The 17,174-nt window shown below is 39.2% G+C and overlaps 2 protein-coding genes across 7 annotated transcripts in view; both read right to left on the reverse strand.

Moving 5' to 3' along the window:
• The window catches only part of LOC307120270 (uncharacterized protein), a 911,732-nt gene that overhangs the window by 253,970 nt on the left and 640,588 nt on the right, over positions 1–17,174 (reverse strand). The window lies entirely within an intron of this gene.
• Positions 1–17,174, reverse strand: part of LOC307120290 (uncharacterized protein) — a 29,904-nt gene that overhangs the window by 7,540 nt on the left and 5,190 nt on the right. For 2 of the 3 annotated variants that reach the window (XM_079807258.1, XM_079807257.1), the window contains exons 2-3: positions 13,161–13,496; positions 12,137–12,469 (exon numbers count right to left, since the gene is read on the reverse strand). In XM_079807258.1, coding sequence (XP_079663384.1) covers positions 12,137–12,469; positions 13,161–13,496 — 669 coding nt within the window. Of the gene's footprint in view, positions 1–7,507; positions 7,844–12,136; positions 12,470–13,160; positions 13,497–17,174 lie in introns of those variants that run through there. The other variant, XM_079807259.1, reaches the window with a different exon arrangement.

A 17,174-nucleotide genomic window follows, 5' to 3' on the forward strand; every position in this document is an offset into this window, starting at 1 on the left:
TGGGATTTTCGACCCCATAAACGCCTGTATACTCCTGGAAATCTCCCTAATTTTCGGCAGTTTTCGACAATTTAGAGGCAGCGAACGTCGCGTTCGTCTGTGCCACAAATTGTCATAAACGAACCATGACGTAGGTGGAGAGCCCCCCGCTGAGAGACCGCGCGGAGGTGCGACACCTCTAATTTGCATATGAATAGCAGCGAAACCAGAGAGTCAACGGCCAGACTTGAATTTACTCACTCACTATTGGCTGAAGCCACTACATTTAAAAAAGAAAAATCCCTCGTGATTGGTTGGCAGATCACTGCAAACCAATCATTATTGGTCCCCCTGGCTCATTATAAATGTAAACCCCAATAATAATAATAAATATATAACTTATGTTGTAATAATTTGTTTCATATTAATGTTATTGTGCTATGAAGTATTCATACCATCAAGGAATATATGGGAAAATTATACGGACCGTGCCGTTTATTCAAACAAGGGGCTTCATTTATAAGCATACAGCTGTTCATTCAAAGAAAGGGCTTCATTTATAAAACACAGCGGTTTACTCAAAGAAAGAGCTTTATTGTTAAACACACAACTATGTACAGTGCAGCAGTAATGTCTCGTAATGTAATGTAAAGTTCGTCGAGCTCCAGGCTGCGAGAGGGCGGTGGCCGCACAATCCATCCAGACACCCCGTCAACAAAGCCGTCTTCCTCGTCAAACATGAGTTCAATGGTCGCGGACTTCCAAACGTCCACCTCATCCAGCACACTCTCGCTTCCAGCAACTGTAATACAATCCATAAAGACAATAAGCAAACTGAAAAATACTCACATTGACAAAAAAACGGATCTAATATAATAAATCTTACCCTTTTTCTTCTTGATCGACTCCGAGCTAAACTTCGCAGTTTCAGGTTGTTTGTATCTGAAGCTCCGGCGTGTCGATTCATAATACGTCTTACAGGCAGCTGGAAAACAATTACATGAGACTGGTATTAATAAAAACAGTCACGGTAAAATTAAACAAGGAATGAGAAACACATTAGAAGTTACTTACACACAATTTCGTCATGATCAGCGGTTAAATCTGGACTCGCGGAAATCGCTCCAAGCAGATAAGAGCTCACGGCTTCGTTATGAGGCGAGGATAGTCTGTGTAAACAAAATGTGCAGTTTTAAGCTCGGATCTATTAACGCATCCATTTCCTTATACAGCTGAATAAAAGCATATTCTTTAAATCGTAACGTTACATTACCCATGCTCTGGTTCATAGCGCCTGCAGTTTGCCTCAGAGTTGTGAAGACGAAGACAGCCTCCTGAAAATGAGTCCAAAAAGTTCGTCGCGTCCATGCAGAGATTGAGTTGAAGACGGTGTCCTGTCATGGTTGATCACGAAAAAGGAAAGCAGCAAAAAACATAAAAAAAAGTTTAAAGCTCGTCTTCTACGCGTCATGGCCATGACCTCGACCTCGCACCTCATTGGACTAGGGCTCTGATATGGAACGCGCCCGGGGCCAAATCTCTTTATACGAAACGCGTGACTTATGGTCGTTTCAACCTTCAACACGCCCTGTTTTCCGCTTCACGCACAGTTTTAACATGTTAAGAAGACACATTTGAACGTGTTTCTTAACGCGCACATTCTGTACATGTCGAAGTGTAATATTTTATTTTTTAAAGCAGACTTACCTTTAGATGTAGCCTAGGCTACATACATATTAATATAAGATATTAATTAATTGCTTAACTGACTACTGTGCTAGAGTAAAGTAGCCTAATGTTACAATGTATATTAAGTAAATGCTTAATATTATACAATTATTATAATTTATCTATATGGGTTATTGTTTGTTTTTTAAAGTTAGGCTATATATAATTTCTAAAAGTATAAATAGGCTAATTTACACAGCACATATTTATAACTGAAAACACACACCACTTTATTCACTTTCACATAATAATGTTTTTGTAATTTGGTGTTTAGTTTGTTGTATAGTTTGTTTATACTGTTCTGTCTCTGTTTTGTTTCCAGGAACATCTGATGAGTGCTATAATAAAATGACTTCATTATATTTAAAATATGTTTTGATATTCATTTTATTTATATTATTAATATTTTATTTACCCATAAACGTGTCTTTAGGAAGCCATAAGTTATAGAGACAAGAATAACTTTTGCCATTTAAATGCCACATTCATTTACTGAGGACCCATACAGCCAATGATCATGTGTGTAAACACATACATAAATTGATCACTTAGAAATCAAAACTAAGGTTTGAGAAAGAAAGAATATGCATACAACAAAATATATTGTTTCATAGCAGCTTCAGTAACAAGTTCAAAACAAATTCTGCTGTAAACCGGCTCTAACAAGCCAATATAGTGTCAATATTCAGCTCAAGTGACTTCAGTGTTGATTCAGTTCAGTTGATTTCAGTTCAACTGTAAATTCCTCAGTTGTGCATTGTGTAGTTAGATATTTGCAAAAACAACATTTTTGGAAATAGTTAAAATAGTTTTGCACAAAGTGTTGCTTTTGCAAGAGATGTCTGATGTTTTGTGTGTAGAGTTACAAGAAATGGAGCCATATTTTCAGAAATTGTGTGTAAGCAATTAGATAAAACTGTAAATGAATCCAGTTTATTTTAGTTCAGGACTCATAGTCCAGGTGTTAGTAATCTGTGCTTAATCTTTGTTCCAGGCAACAATTTTTTAACTCACGATTAAATAGATTAAGGCCTACTCTTGGCATAATTTAAACCCTGTCCAGGAAACCACCTCTTGAAAATCTGCATTGATAATTCATAAAATGTGGTGTGAGCTCAATTTAAATGACAATTACAGAAAAACACAATCTGACTTAACTATAAACAAACAAACTTGTACTTTTCACATTTATGATTAATAGCCATTTAAAAAATCACTCAAAGTGCAGGGTGGAAAAATTAATGTTGGTATGTAAACTGTATGCTTTACTTGATCTATTTGTGTGCTTTGGTTCTTTGTCTTGTTGCATCACATAACCTCTCTAAAGGTTGAAGACATGAACTGCTGTCCTGTATTTTTTTATTTTTTTTACATAACATTGGTTATTGCTAATGACATACAGAGTAATTAATCTACACTGTGAGCCCGGACAAGTTGAATCTACTTAAAAAATTGGAGCAAACTGGTTGCCCTAAAAATTTAGTAATGTGTACTAAAACGAGTACATTTAACTTAAATTTAAGTTAACATTTTAACTTAAACTTTAAACTTGTTTTAGTCAAAAAAATTCAGAACCTAGATAAAACTCCCCCTGCTGCTACTCTGATTTGCATTTGTGTAGCTCACAGCATGTTCATTTACATGATAAAGCCTACCCTAGAATTAAGGGGAGGGGGGGTCATGGGGGGAAAACTGCCAAGCAAGACCCACGACAATTTCCGACAATTTACGGCAGTTTTCGGTGTTGCCTGCAAATTGCCATGCACAGTCGTAAACCTGAAGTTTCACGGCAATCTACAGTGTCACATACTGACGAAAATCCCACTTTTCATGCAGTGACCTGCCCTGCAGCTCTGTACAATTTCGCCACCAATGTAGATGTGAATTGACAGGCTTTGGAGGGGTGCTTAGGATCACCACGCCAAGTTGAAGCGCTCTGAGGACACAGTTGCATCGCAACAGAACGTTCAACTGGGGGGACCCCAGTGTACCCGTTGGCCGTGGCCCCATCAAGGGTGGAGAAGGCGGAGGAAGTCGCCGAACGGTCGCGGGAAGACAACGGGGACTTCCAGGACCCCGCAACTTCCTCATGCAGCTCGGGAAAGAAAGGTATTGGGGGTGGGGACTGACGGGTGTCAGCGCGCACCCCCAAAAACCAATCATCGAGCCGCGAGCGCTCGGGACAGGGCGGAGGGTTCCATTCTATCCCCAGACTCGCAGCTGCCCGAGACAGCATGGCTGTCAGCTCTGGGTCCGACTCGGGCAATGCTGGCGCGCCCGACAGCGGCAGCACAGCCAAGTCATCGTCCTCAGAGGACTCGAGCCCACCTTGTGATGCGGTGACCGACATCACATCCTCCTCCGGAGCGCCAAACGAGATGCGCGGGGGGGCCAGAGCAGGCCCCGCGATCTCCGTCTGGACACTCACGGGTTGCGGTGCGCTAGAGGGGGGTGTGGCCCGAGGCATCAGCGTCTGGGCTTTGTTCCACACCGTCACCCTCAGGTCACCCTGACCACCAGCTTAAGTACCGCCTCTCGTGGAGACGGTAGATTGGGGTGTGGTAGAGGGTACTCTCACTTCTTTACGAAGATCCTCGAGTCTCGACCGCATCACCGCGATGGTCATGTTCCCGCAGTGGGAACATGATTCATCCATAAACGCTGCTTGAGCATGCTGAATGCCAAAGCATACCAAGCAGTGATTGTGCCCATCGAAAGAGGAAAGTGACCGGCCACACCCAGAAGTACACGGACGAGACATCCGTCAACACCAACGCCTCTGGAAAGCTGCTTGTCTCGAAGGCTGACAAAGACTCAGTTAGCAGGCTTGAAGGAGTGAACAGATACTCTTGGCTCCAAAGCAGAAACATAATGCGATGTTGCCAGCGTACTTCCTTATATACCCACGAGGTGGGGCGGAGTTATGCATGCAAATTCCGCATGCCCATGGCATTGGCACTGCCATTGGGCGCTGTTTAATTCTCAAAGGTAATTGGCTTCTAAGCGAAACCACCATTCGTTAGTCACTAACGTAACGTCGTAGTGACTGAACGAAAGGAAACACCTGAAACACAAACCAACAGATGATTGGAGGATCTTGTTTTTTGGGGAAAGACACAACATGAAAGAACTATGGATATGTAAGTGATAAAACAGGCAACATTTATACACATTTTTGTGCAAGAGGTGGGTATGGTAACCAAATTCTGTACTCAAGTAAAAGTATAAGTACTTATAGAAGTAATTACTTGAGTAGAAGTAAAAGTAATGTTATTAATTACTTGAGTTTTAAGAGTAAGTCCAATGAAAAGATCTACATGAAGCGAGATACTAATTACTTCAGATCTGATACAGAACAAGCAATATGATGATGAAGTCAATGAAGCAAGTATTACAAAATACAACATCATTACTGCATGTCCACACATGACAGATGGTGTGTCATCTTGCTGTATCTTTTTAAAATAAATAACTTTATGACATTATTTAGCCCTCATATGTCCTTAGTTTCCTGTTTACACTCAGTGCATTTGGGGTCAATATGACCCCAAAATTTAGAGAATGATTGTAAAAAAACTGTACATTTTTAATAATACATATAATATATTATTTTTTTTGTTTACTTCTCATCTATACAGTAATGCTGTGTTTTTGGATATACAAAGTACTTTTGTACCTATTTACCACACAAATCCTCAACTATACCATTAGCTTGCGTGTAAAATATTAATTTTTTATGAAAAAAATACTTAAATGATGATCTAAATTAAAAATAATTTGTTTCTGGATATTTATCTAGGTGTTAGCTGTACAATTCTGCCATCTGTTGGTCAAAGACAAACCTGAAGGAATTACAAATTAAGAAAGAAATTGTTTTGTCCATAGAGACCCAGCAGAGGGCCATAGAGATCCATTCATTTTACTGGATGTGGCCAACTGCTCGTATCATAACTTTTGTGATACATTTTGTGAATTTATACATGCATAAACATTATACAAGACATTAAAAATAAATATTCTTTCAAATAGTAGAATTTTGGTAGTTTTTGATGCGTTTTGAAATGTCTGTTTTTACAAAATACCACAGAAATCGCCACAAGAAACACCTAAAGTTTCACTTGAATAATGCAGGTAATCCAAAGTCTCCAGGAGAGTGTATTTCATTGTCATACTGCCACAGAATGAACTGTGTGCAGGACACCAAAGACCCTCTTTTGTGGGAACAATTTCTTTGTTTTCAAAACAAAGTTGCAGCTCTTAGATCTCAGAGTAAACTTTCTCAAAGTTGAACAGGTCAGATGCCTTTCATCTCTCCCTTGCTCTCTCTGCATGTGTGTGTGTGTGTGTGTGTGTGTGTGTGTGTGTGTGTGTGTGTGTGTGTGTGTGTGTGTGTGTGTGTGTGTGTGTGTGTGTGTGTGTGTGTGTGTGTGTGTGTGTGTGTGTGTGTGTGTGTGTGTGTGTGTGTGTGTGTGTGTGTGTGTGCATGCATTAGGTCTCACTGATTCACTCACACGTCTTCTACATTTGATAGCTGATTTCATTTGACAAATGATTTCATTTGCTGATTTCTGATTTAATTTGACAAACTCCATACAGATGCTCTCTGTGACAGTCACACCTCTCTCTCTCTCTCTCTCTCTCTCTCTCTCTCTCTCTCTGTGTGTGTGTGTGTGTGTGTGTGCGCGTGTGTGTGTGTGTGTGTGTGTGTGTGTGTGTGTGTGTGTGCACACGTGTGTGTGCCTGTGTGTGTGCATTAGGTCTCACCCCTTTTATCTTTGTTCTGCATTTGTGGCTGATTTTATTTGGCTGTGGCAGTTATACCATTGTGTGTGTGTGTGTGTGTGTGTGTGTGTGTGTGTGTGTGTGTGTGTGTGTGTGTGTGTGTGTGTGTGTGTGTGTGTGTGTGTGTGTGTGTGTGTGTGTGTGTGTGTGTGTGTGTGTGTGTGTGTGTGTGTGTGTGTGTGTGTGTGTGTGTGTGTTTGAGTGAGCATGTCTTTTCTACATTGCATTTTTGCTCTAGTACCAGGCCTTCATTTCTGTGTGGAAATTTTCAGATTTATGCTGGAATTATTGATTTTATTTGTCAATTTCTAAAAAAAAAAATGCTTTCAATTGGAGTCACACCTGTGTGTGTGTTTGTGTGCGCGAGCATGTGTGTGTGCAAGTGATCATGTTCGTTCCACATTACATTTGTGCTCTAGTACCAGGACTTCGTTGTGGTATGGAAATTTTCAGATTTATTCTGGATTTATAGATTTTTTTTGACAAATGAAAAATAAAAAACAAATTTTTTTCGATTTTCCCATTCATTTCAATGTGGGGTCATATTGACCCCAAAGGTCATGAGTGTGACTTTTTTTTTACATGCCTTTAGAACAACCGAATCAAGCCCAGGTTTTTTGTGTGTGTATAGATAGATAATTTAGAAAAAGTCACAAGATTTCATTCCACTGAGATAAAGGGAACCATTATTTTTAACCAAAGAAAAGTCGATTGGGGTCATATTGACCCCAAAGCACAAATGAGGGTTAAATAGATAGAAATAATAATACTATATAATACTGATCTATTACTAATTCAATGAATTATTATATTACATGATATCTTTGCAACATGTGAATAGTAATTTATATTTAAATCTAAAATTCCAATTTAACAGTAAATCTGTTTTGAAGAAATTATCGTTATACTCTATCTGAATATACAGGTAGAGAAAACACTTCTGAATGTCAGCTAAAAATATCACTAAACACATTAATGATGTGACTTAAATGTATAATACTTTTAACAATTGACTCACCATATAAAATCATAATGAATGTCTTTTCACTGTCGCTGCTGCCGCAGCTTATTTGTAGATGATAAACTCCAGAGTCTGTGGTGTTGATGTTTGTGATGGTCAGAGATCCAGTCTGGTGATCCAGCTTCAGTCTGCCTCTGAATCTCTCAGTACCTCCGTTACACTGAACATCTGTACAGACTTTACTCTGATGTCTATTGATTTGAGCAATGCGAATGTCATTATAATACCATCTAATTCTGTCTTGTTGGTTTGTTTGAACACCAGAGTGTAGCGTGACTGAATCTCCCTCCATCACTGACACTAACACTTAATCTGCACCAACACCAGAAACACCTGAAGAAGAAAAGAACAGTTCATTATGAGCCAAACAAAATAATACAACAGGAAAGTTTACCCAGTAAACTTTAGCCTCATTCATCGTGAAGCATGCAAGCGATTTGCAAAGATTAATATAAAGGTTAATAAAACGTTACACTGACTTCTTCTGGAGGTGCAGCAGGAACACAATCCTTTTTTCAAGAGCAGCTTCTTAGCAAAACCTGCTTTATACTGACCCTCGTTTATAAAGTGGTCTGGTGAGAAATGATTCGCACAAACATGAAAGCATTAACGTTGATCGGGGGGGATATTCCCTTCGAAAAAAAACTCAGCCACTGTTCGGATTTAAACAAAACTCAGCGGTTCGGATTTAGGAACATCAAAATGACTGCTGTGTTCGTTATTACACCCAAGAACAGAACACCACAATCGCTTAGACGTTAGCGTTTCAACAATGGCGGACTGATGACTAGGGTTGGGAACCGAGAACCGGTTCTTATGCAGAACCGAAACTGATTTTTGAAAAATACCAGAACCGCGCAAAATTCCAAAGTTTCGGTTCCGAAAACGGTTCTGGTGCAATGTGTGTGCGAAGCGCTGGAAGCGTATCCGAGTGACAGCCAGTGTTGCCAAGTCCGTGGTTTTCCCGCTTTCCCGTTTTCCACTGTTGCCGCGGGCTGTGTTTCATGTCCGCGGGTTGAAGCGATTGTGCAATTGTGCGGGTTTTGTTGTAAAAACCTGGCAACCCTGGCTCACCTCATCATGAATATTAATTACGTTGCCTGCTGCTTCCAGGAGTGCAACGCAGTTCAGCCTGAAAGCCCTCGCGCTACACATTTAAGGTTTTGCGTCAGATATTTTCTCGTTGACCACCAGCATGGCGAAGAGAAAGTCACAAGTATGGATTCATTTCCAAAGAATGAATGATAATGAAGCAAAATGTAACACGTGAAAAGTTCATAACATGCAAAGGAGGCTGCACTCGCAATTTGACAAAACATTTGCTACAGCAGAGAGTGCCTCAGGGCTTATACCAGATTTATAGTGAAAGGTATATATTTATATATATATATATATATATATATATATATATATATATATATATATATATATATATATATATATATATATATATATATATATATATATATATATATTTGTCAACCGTTGAGTCACCATGGTTTAGGTAAGCGTTTAGGCACAATTACCTTTGTAATGCTGAATTGCAATTTATTATTTACAAGTTCACTGAATAACTGAATTACTATTAAATTAATATACAACTAATTAATAAATATAACTAATAAATATAATTTATAATTTGGTTTTATTCAGAGACAGAGAGATAAAATGTAATAAGACAATTTCAGAGGTGTTCATTTGAAAAACAATGTGTTGCAAGAATGGCTTAATTAATACTGTAATATATGTACAGTACAGGACTTTTTTGACATTGCCAACCTGTAAATAAATTTTAGAGCAAGTAATAAACACAAAATGGATTGTTTGAGTTGCGTATTGTGCCTTTTTCCTTTACCACTATTTGTTTAATAATTTTAATGGAACCGGAATCGGAACCGGAATCGTTAGGCGGAACCGGAACCGGAACCGGAACCGGAAAATTTCTCACGATTCCCAACCCTACTGATGACCGCTCGCTCAGGGCGGGTCTGTGTTGAAACGCTGCTGTCAACATTCGTGGGAGGGGCGTCCGACCGTGTGTCATCACACGGTCAGGCGGCTCGATTTGATACAGGGGAAAACATATAAGGAGATATAAAAAAAAAACAATGGATGGATTTTTATCATTATATGATGGTTGTCTACAGGCACTGTCATCACACATTTCCATATAATCAACTTGTAAAAGTGCATGTACCATTATATGACCCCTCTAAAGGTCCCATGGCATGAAAATCTCATTTTATTAGGTTTTTTTACATTAATATGAGTTCCCCTAACCTGTATATGGTCCCCAAGTGGCTAGAAATGTTAATGGGTGTAAACCTAGTTCTGGCTGTCTTTCTCTGCCTTTGAGAAAATGACAGCTCAGACGAGCTGATCTTGAATCCCCCACACCATTACACCACCACCACCAGCCTGCACAGTGGTAACAAGTCATGATGGATCCATGTTCTCATTCTGTTTACACCAAATTCTGACTCTACCATCTGAATGTCTCAACAGAAATCGATACTCATCAGACCAGGCAACATTTTTCCAGTCTTCAACTGTCCAATATTGGTGAGCTTGTGCAAATTGTAGCCTCTTTTTCCTATTTGTAGTGGAGATGAGTGGTACCCGGTGGGGTCTTCTGCTGTTGTAGCCCATCCGCCTCAAGGTTGTGCGTGTTGTGGCTTCACAAATGCTTTGCTGCATACCTCGGTTGTAACGAGTGGTTATTTCAGTCATAGCTTGAATCAGTTGGCCCATTCTCCTCTGACCTCTAGCATCAACAAGGCATTTTGGCCCACAGGACTGCCACATACTGGATGTTTTTCCCTTTTCACACCATTCTTCGTAAACCCTAGAAATGGTTGCGCGTGAAAATCCCAGTAACTGAGCAGATTGTGAAATACTCAGACCGGCCCGTCTGGCCCCAACTACCATGCCACGCTCAAAATTGCTTAAATCACCTTTCTTTCCCATTCTGACATTCAGTTTGGAGTTCAGGAGATTGTCTTGACCAGGACCACACCCTTAAATGCATTGAAGCAACTGCCATGTGATTGGTTGATTAGATAATTGCATTAATGAAAATTGAACAGGTGTTCCTAATAATCCTTTAGGTGAGTATATATGAAATGGTAAAGGCCCGTTCACACCAAGCACGATAACTATAAAGAGAACTATAAAGATAGTTAGTGTCCACACCAGCAGACGATATTGTTATGTTTATTTTAAACGCACACTTGTTCAAGGCAAGCCAATACAGCGGAATGGATTCTGATTGGCTGTCAATGTTATCGTTCATCAGCTGGATAAAATCATTCTGAAAGTGATTCCAATGATATTGCCTTTATCGCTATCGCTGTAGTGTGAACTCTACTATATGACAAACTGTCTGCAGGGTTCTAGAGCACACAGGACCTGAGTTATACACTTTTTTTTTTTTTTTTTTTTTTACAGCTCAAACAACATATACTTAAATGTTTATCACTTTTAGCAGTGTTTTATGTCACTTCAAAGTGTTTCCTGACACCTACATTGTGTATTTTTATACCACTGTATGTGGGTATGGGAAGCTTTTCAATTTTGGTAGGCCATTTTTGGAAATCCACATAATGGTCCCAGAGCTTAAGAATTTAATATTGAGAACGATTTTTAAAAGTATATCTTTGTTATCTTCATAGTTATCATCCTTGGTGTGAACAGGGCTTTACACTTAGATGTCTACAATAAGATGCCATTTCTCTAGAAGTATTCTTTCATGTAACTGTTACAAACAGAGGTGACACGGAGAACAGATGGCAGTTGACAGAATTTATTAGGTAACCAGGAGTGAGCAGATGAGGTGAGTAGCAGGAATGGCAGTTCAGGAGTATGGTATGGACAATGGGTGATACGATACGTATTCTTGATTGCAGATCCGAGGGAGACGATGGAGCGAAGGATACAGGAAACCAGGAGACAGGACAAGACGAGAAGACACTCAGGGAACGTAGGAGATCAGGTAGGGTATCAGGTGAGTCCTTAGTAGCTAGCAGTTGCGTGAGCATGTGCGAACGATACCGGACAGTGACTGAGTGTGAGCGTGGGGCTTAAGTGCAGGTGGTGATTGCAGTGCAGATGAAGTGCAGGTGTGTGTGCTCAGTACTCTGGTGATTGGGAGCACTGTGTCTGGGAAAGGGTGGAGCCTGGCGTGCTTGTAACAGTAACATTGTAGCATTTACTAATACATTGAAATTATCAAGTTCTATTAACTTTAGTTAATGCACTATGAACTAACATAAATGATCAAGGTATAATTAATATATTAATGTTTAGTATTAATATTGATATATTTCATTTAAAAAGTATGGTACATTTTCATGGTTCAGGACTGTTTTTTGTCATAAATTTCAGCACTATTTTACTTGGATGTTATTTTTGAACGGTTATCGGCCAGTGCTGTGCAACCTAATTATCTTATCGGTAAAGCCCACTATCAGTCGACCTCTTGTCACTCTGATGTTAGAGATGCTAGAGATGATCTCAATTATATTTTAATATGCAGTCAAAGCTTACAACAGGCCACAATTAAACTTTAGTAAGCTATATTTTAAAATTATTCGAGGGAAATGCACTGAATGACTAAATGACACTCACCAGTGACAGAAACACTAAAGCTCTTTATGATGATGCTGAATCTGCTGCTGTTGATCTTTAGTTTATAATCTCCAGAGTCTGTTTCTCTGGTGTTCATGATGGTCAGAGATCCAGTGTGATGATCCAGCTTCAGTCTGTCTCTGAATCTCTCTTTACACTGATCATCTGTACAGATCTGACTCTGATCTCCAGTGATTTCAGCGATGTGAATCTCATTAATGTACCATGTCATCGATTCATTCAGTTTTCTTATTACGCCAGTGTATAAAGTAACAGATTCTCCCTCCATCACGGACTTTCTCTTCATTTTATCTCGTTCAGCAGCAGAAACACCTGAAACACAAACCAACAGATGATCAGAGGATCTCGTTTTTTGGGGAAAGACACAACATGAAAGAACTATGGATATGTAAGTGATAAAACAGGCAACATTTATACACATTTTTGTGCAAGAGGTGGGTATGGTAACCAAATTCTGTACTCAAGTAAAAGTATAAGTACTTATAGAAGTAATTACTTGAGTAGAAGTAAAAGTAATGTTATTAATTACTTGAGTTTTAAGAGTAAATCCAATGAAAAGATCTACATGTAGCGAGATACTAATTATTTCAGATCTGATACAGAACAAGCAATATGATGATGAAGTCAATGAAGCAAGTATTACAAAATACAACATCATTACTGCATGTCCACACATGACAGATGGCGTGTCATCTTGCTGTATCTTTTTAAAATAAATAACTTTATGACATTATTTAGATAGATAGAAATAATAATACTATATAATACTGATCTATTACTAATTAAATGAATTATTATATTACATGATATCTTTGCAACATGTGAATAGTAATTTATATTTAAATCTAAAATTCCACTTTAACAGTAAATGTTTGAAGAAATGATCTTTTTACTCTATCTGAATATACAGGTAGAGAAAACACTTCTGAATGTCAGCTAAAAATATCACTAAACACATTAATGATGTGACTTAAATGTATAAGACTTTTAACAATTGACTCACCATATAAAATCATAATGAATGTCTTTTCACTGTCGCTGCTGCCGCTGCTTATTTGTAGATGATAAACTCCAGAGTCTGTGGTGTTGAGGTTTGTGATGGTCAGAGATCCAGTCTGGTGATCCAGCTTCAGTCTGCCTCTGAATCTCTCAGTACCTTCATTACACTGAACATCTGTACAGACTTTACTCTGATCTCTATTGATTTGAGCAATGCGAATGTCATTATAATACCATCTAATTCTGTCTTGTTGGTTTGTTTGAACACCAGAGTGTAGCGTGACTGAATCTCCCTCCATCACTGACACTAACACTTCATCTGCACCAACACCAGAAACACCTGAAGAAGAAAAGAACAGTTCATTATGAGCCAAACAAAATAATACAACAGGAAAGTTTACCCAGTAAACTTTAGCCTCATTCATCATGAAGCGTGCAAGCGTTTTGCAAAGATTAATATAAAGGTTAATAAAACGTTACACTGACTTCTTCTGGAGGTGCAGCAGGAACACAATCCTTTTTTCAAGAGCAGCTTCTTAGCAAAACCTGCTTTATACTGACCCTCGTTTATAAAGTGGTCTGGTGAGAAATGATTTGCGCAAACATGAAAGCATTAACGTTGATCGGGGGGGATATTCCCTTCGAAAACAAAACTCAGCGGGAACATCAAAATTGTGACTGCTGTGTTCATTATTACACCCAAGAACAGAACACCACAATCGCTTAGACGTTAGCGTATCAACAATGGCGGACTGATGACCGCTCGCTCAGGGTGGGTCTGTGTTGAAACGCTGCTGTCAATTAACAATCGTGAGAGGGGCGTCCGACCGTGTGTCATCACACGGTCAGGCGGCTCGATTTGAGACAGGGGAAAACATATAAGGAGATAAAAAAAAAACACTGGATGGATTTTTATCATTATAGGATGGTTGTCTACAGGCACTGTCATCACACATTTCCGTATAATCAACTTATAAAAGTGCATGTACCATTATTTGACCCCTTTAAAGGTCTCATGGCATGAAAATCTAATTTTATTAGGTTTTTTTGCATTAATGTGAGTTCCCCTAACCTGTATATGGTCCCCAAGTGGCTAGAAATTTTAATGGGTGTAAACCGAGTTCTGGCTGTCTTTCTCTGCCTTTGAGAAAATGACAGCTCAGACTAGCTGATCTTGAATTGTCTTGTTATGACGTCATAACATGAAAGGTTACCTCCCCTTCCTCTGCTTTGCCTGCCCAGAACATTCGGAGAAAATTGATTCAGTTTATGTCAGCACAGGCTTTACAAACAGACTTAACGATATGGATTCGACAGCACCGCGACAAACAGTGAGTAACAGTGATCATTAATGCCTGGTCTTTTTAAGTCATTAAACTACAGAGAGCGATCAAAAAACACTCTCTTTATAATGTCCGGATCTGTCAATCACACGTCGCGAGTGTATCTGCACACTTGCCCAAACTGCCGTTATAATGAATGACGTTATGCTGGTTATGCTGCACAGCCAAGCTCTTACTGTATTCATGTCGATGTCGTGTTTGCTGTAAGTTGTGGTGAAAGCATGTTGTGAGAGAAATAGCATTGTAATGACGAGATCACTGCCTTCACACGATCAACAGACTGTCTGTGTACTCAATGCTCATCACTGCAGCCTTTCATGTGATAGGAATAGATCATTAAATAATTCTATAATCAACACTTTGACGATTCGTTCATCTCGACGGCTGTAATGGTACATTACATGTGTTACAAAGTTCGTAGAATAAGGTGGAAGAAGACAGAGTCGACGTGACTGGGACTGTTTATTCAGAACTCTCAGCTACAAATAAGCTCGCGCTAACATGCCCTCAGAAATGTTTTCCCCAATCACATGATGAGAACGGCTTCACTCCAGTATGAACTTACATGAAGTAGAAACATTTGTAGCAGAGCAGCTGGAAAACACTGTTTATTTATTTATTTATTATTATTATTATGTGAACGTCACAAGGTGTGGTAATTGAGGTGAAGCCGCCTATAAAAAGGGAGGATCTTGAGTATCTGGCATGCTGTTCCTGAGGCAGATTTGATGTGATGACGTGAGGGAAGTGAATGAATGGTGGATCCTGTCTATTGTCTTTGTATGCGCTCCAGTTCTGAGACGAGGCGTGTTGGCACAACGGCGGATTGGGAGAGTTCCCGTCAAAAACGCTTCCTCATTTTCATTTTAAATCACTCAACGTTGCACCCGTGATATGCACCAAACTGGTCAATGATTTTCCCGTTTGCTATCCACACTCTTTCACACACGTGTTCTCCATTCTCACACCCTTTAGATATCGCATACACACACACATTCTCACCCACACAAATTTATGCCATTCATACACGCTCACACACATTATAATACGCATCCATTCTCACGTTTGAAGACCTTTTTTCTTTTCATATACATCAGTTTTGAAGTTCTATGTATGTGTATCGATATGACATTTGATTTATTTATTGATTTTATTGTTGCTGTTTGTACTGGGTCTAAGGAAAGACGTCCACAGTTTCCGCTGACGACACTGGAGCTTTCTTTTCCTATGGGAATAGCCCTATAGTCATGTAACCCTGTGAACTGTGAAAAACAAAAACTTTTTCAACTTGAAATTGAGCCGGTTTTTTTTTTCATTTAAAGTTGTTTTTTGTTGTTTCTTTTATATATGCAAACTTGTTTTGTTTCATTTTGTTTACATTCATTAAATTAATTTGAGCAGTTATCTGGTTTCTATGGAAGCCCGCCACCAAGTAAAAAAATAAAAAGAGTAATTGTGACTTTTTATCTCAGAATTCTGACTTTTTTTCTCACAATTGTGAGTTATAAAGTCAGAATTCTGAGATATAAAGTCGCAATTGCGTTATATAACCCTTTAAGGTACGCACCATGAAAAAAGCAAAGGAAAAATTATTTATTCGCATTTTTTATTCAATTATGATAACAATAACAACAATCAATATATTTTTTTTAATTAGACCCTACAGTATTTTAGATACAGTCCTCTACCAAACGGTTGAGACGTCTGCTCATAATAAAAGAACAACATTCAGAACAAGTCATATTAAGTGCAATTTCTTGACCAATAAAAAATCTGATGGCTGCTATTGATGGCTCCAAACACATCAAGTGTGTGTGTGTGTGTGTGTGTGTGTGTGTGTGTGTGTGTGTGTGTGTGTGTGTGTGTGTGTGTGTGTGTGTGTGTGTGTGTGTGTGTGTGTGTGTGTGTGTGTGTGTGTGTGTGTGTGTGTGTGTGTGTGTGTGTGTGTGTGTGTGTGTGTGTGTGTGTGTTGGTGCAAAACTTCACCCAAGATTTGATTAGAATGTTGTTGTTTTTTTATTTTATTTTTATGTCAGTGGGAGAAAAAGAAAAAACTTTAAACTACTGTGCAGTAAGGTCTTCTTTGTAGAGTTTTAAAGACGATTTAAACAAATACAACAAATATTTTTGGTGGTCATGCAACAGCACAAATGGGTTTTGACCTGTTGTGCAACTGCACTAATGATTTTGGTCAGGGGTGCAACAGCACTTATTTTGCCTTTGGCCATTCATTTCTGATGGTATGCTGCAAAGCATTCCTGCTTAGCATTCATACACAGGAATACATGACATTTCTGGCATTTCCATCTCGACACTCCCTTTGGACAGAGGTTGCATCGCCCCCACTTGTTAAAGTGTAGTGGCAAATGTCCGAAGTTGTCATATTGTACATCTGGTTGTGGGTGGGAGGGTCTTGGGGTATTGGACTTTTTGTTTGACGACATCTGTGGTAGAGAGGATGATGAAGGTCGGCCAACTTTGGATGCTGGCTTGTTGACTTGAGCCAAAGTGTGTGCGACTGCCAGACGGAACTTTTTGAGAGGCAGCAGTGCTTCTTTCAGGAGTCTGCAGTCCCGTTTGTAGACAAGCCAGGCATTTGAGATGCAGAGGTCTAGGATGTATCCAAACAGGGGAAGGTGCCATCGCCTGGATTTCGCCGGGGTCTTATACATGTG

The sequence above is a fragment of the Gobio gobio genome (genome assembly GCF_949357685.1).
Source record: "Gobio gobio genome assembly, chromosome: 24".
In the NCBI taxonomy this organism is placed as follows: domain Eukaryota; kingdom Metazoa; phylum Chordata; class Actinopteri; order Cypriniformes; family Gobionidae; genus Gobio; species Gobio gobio.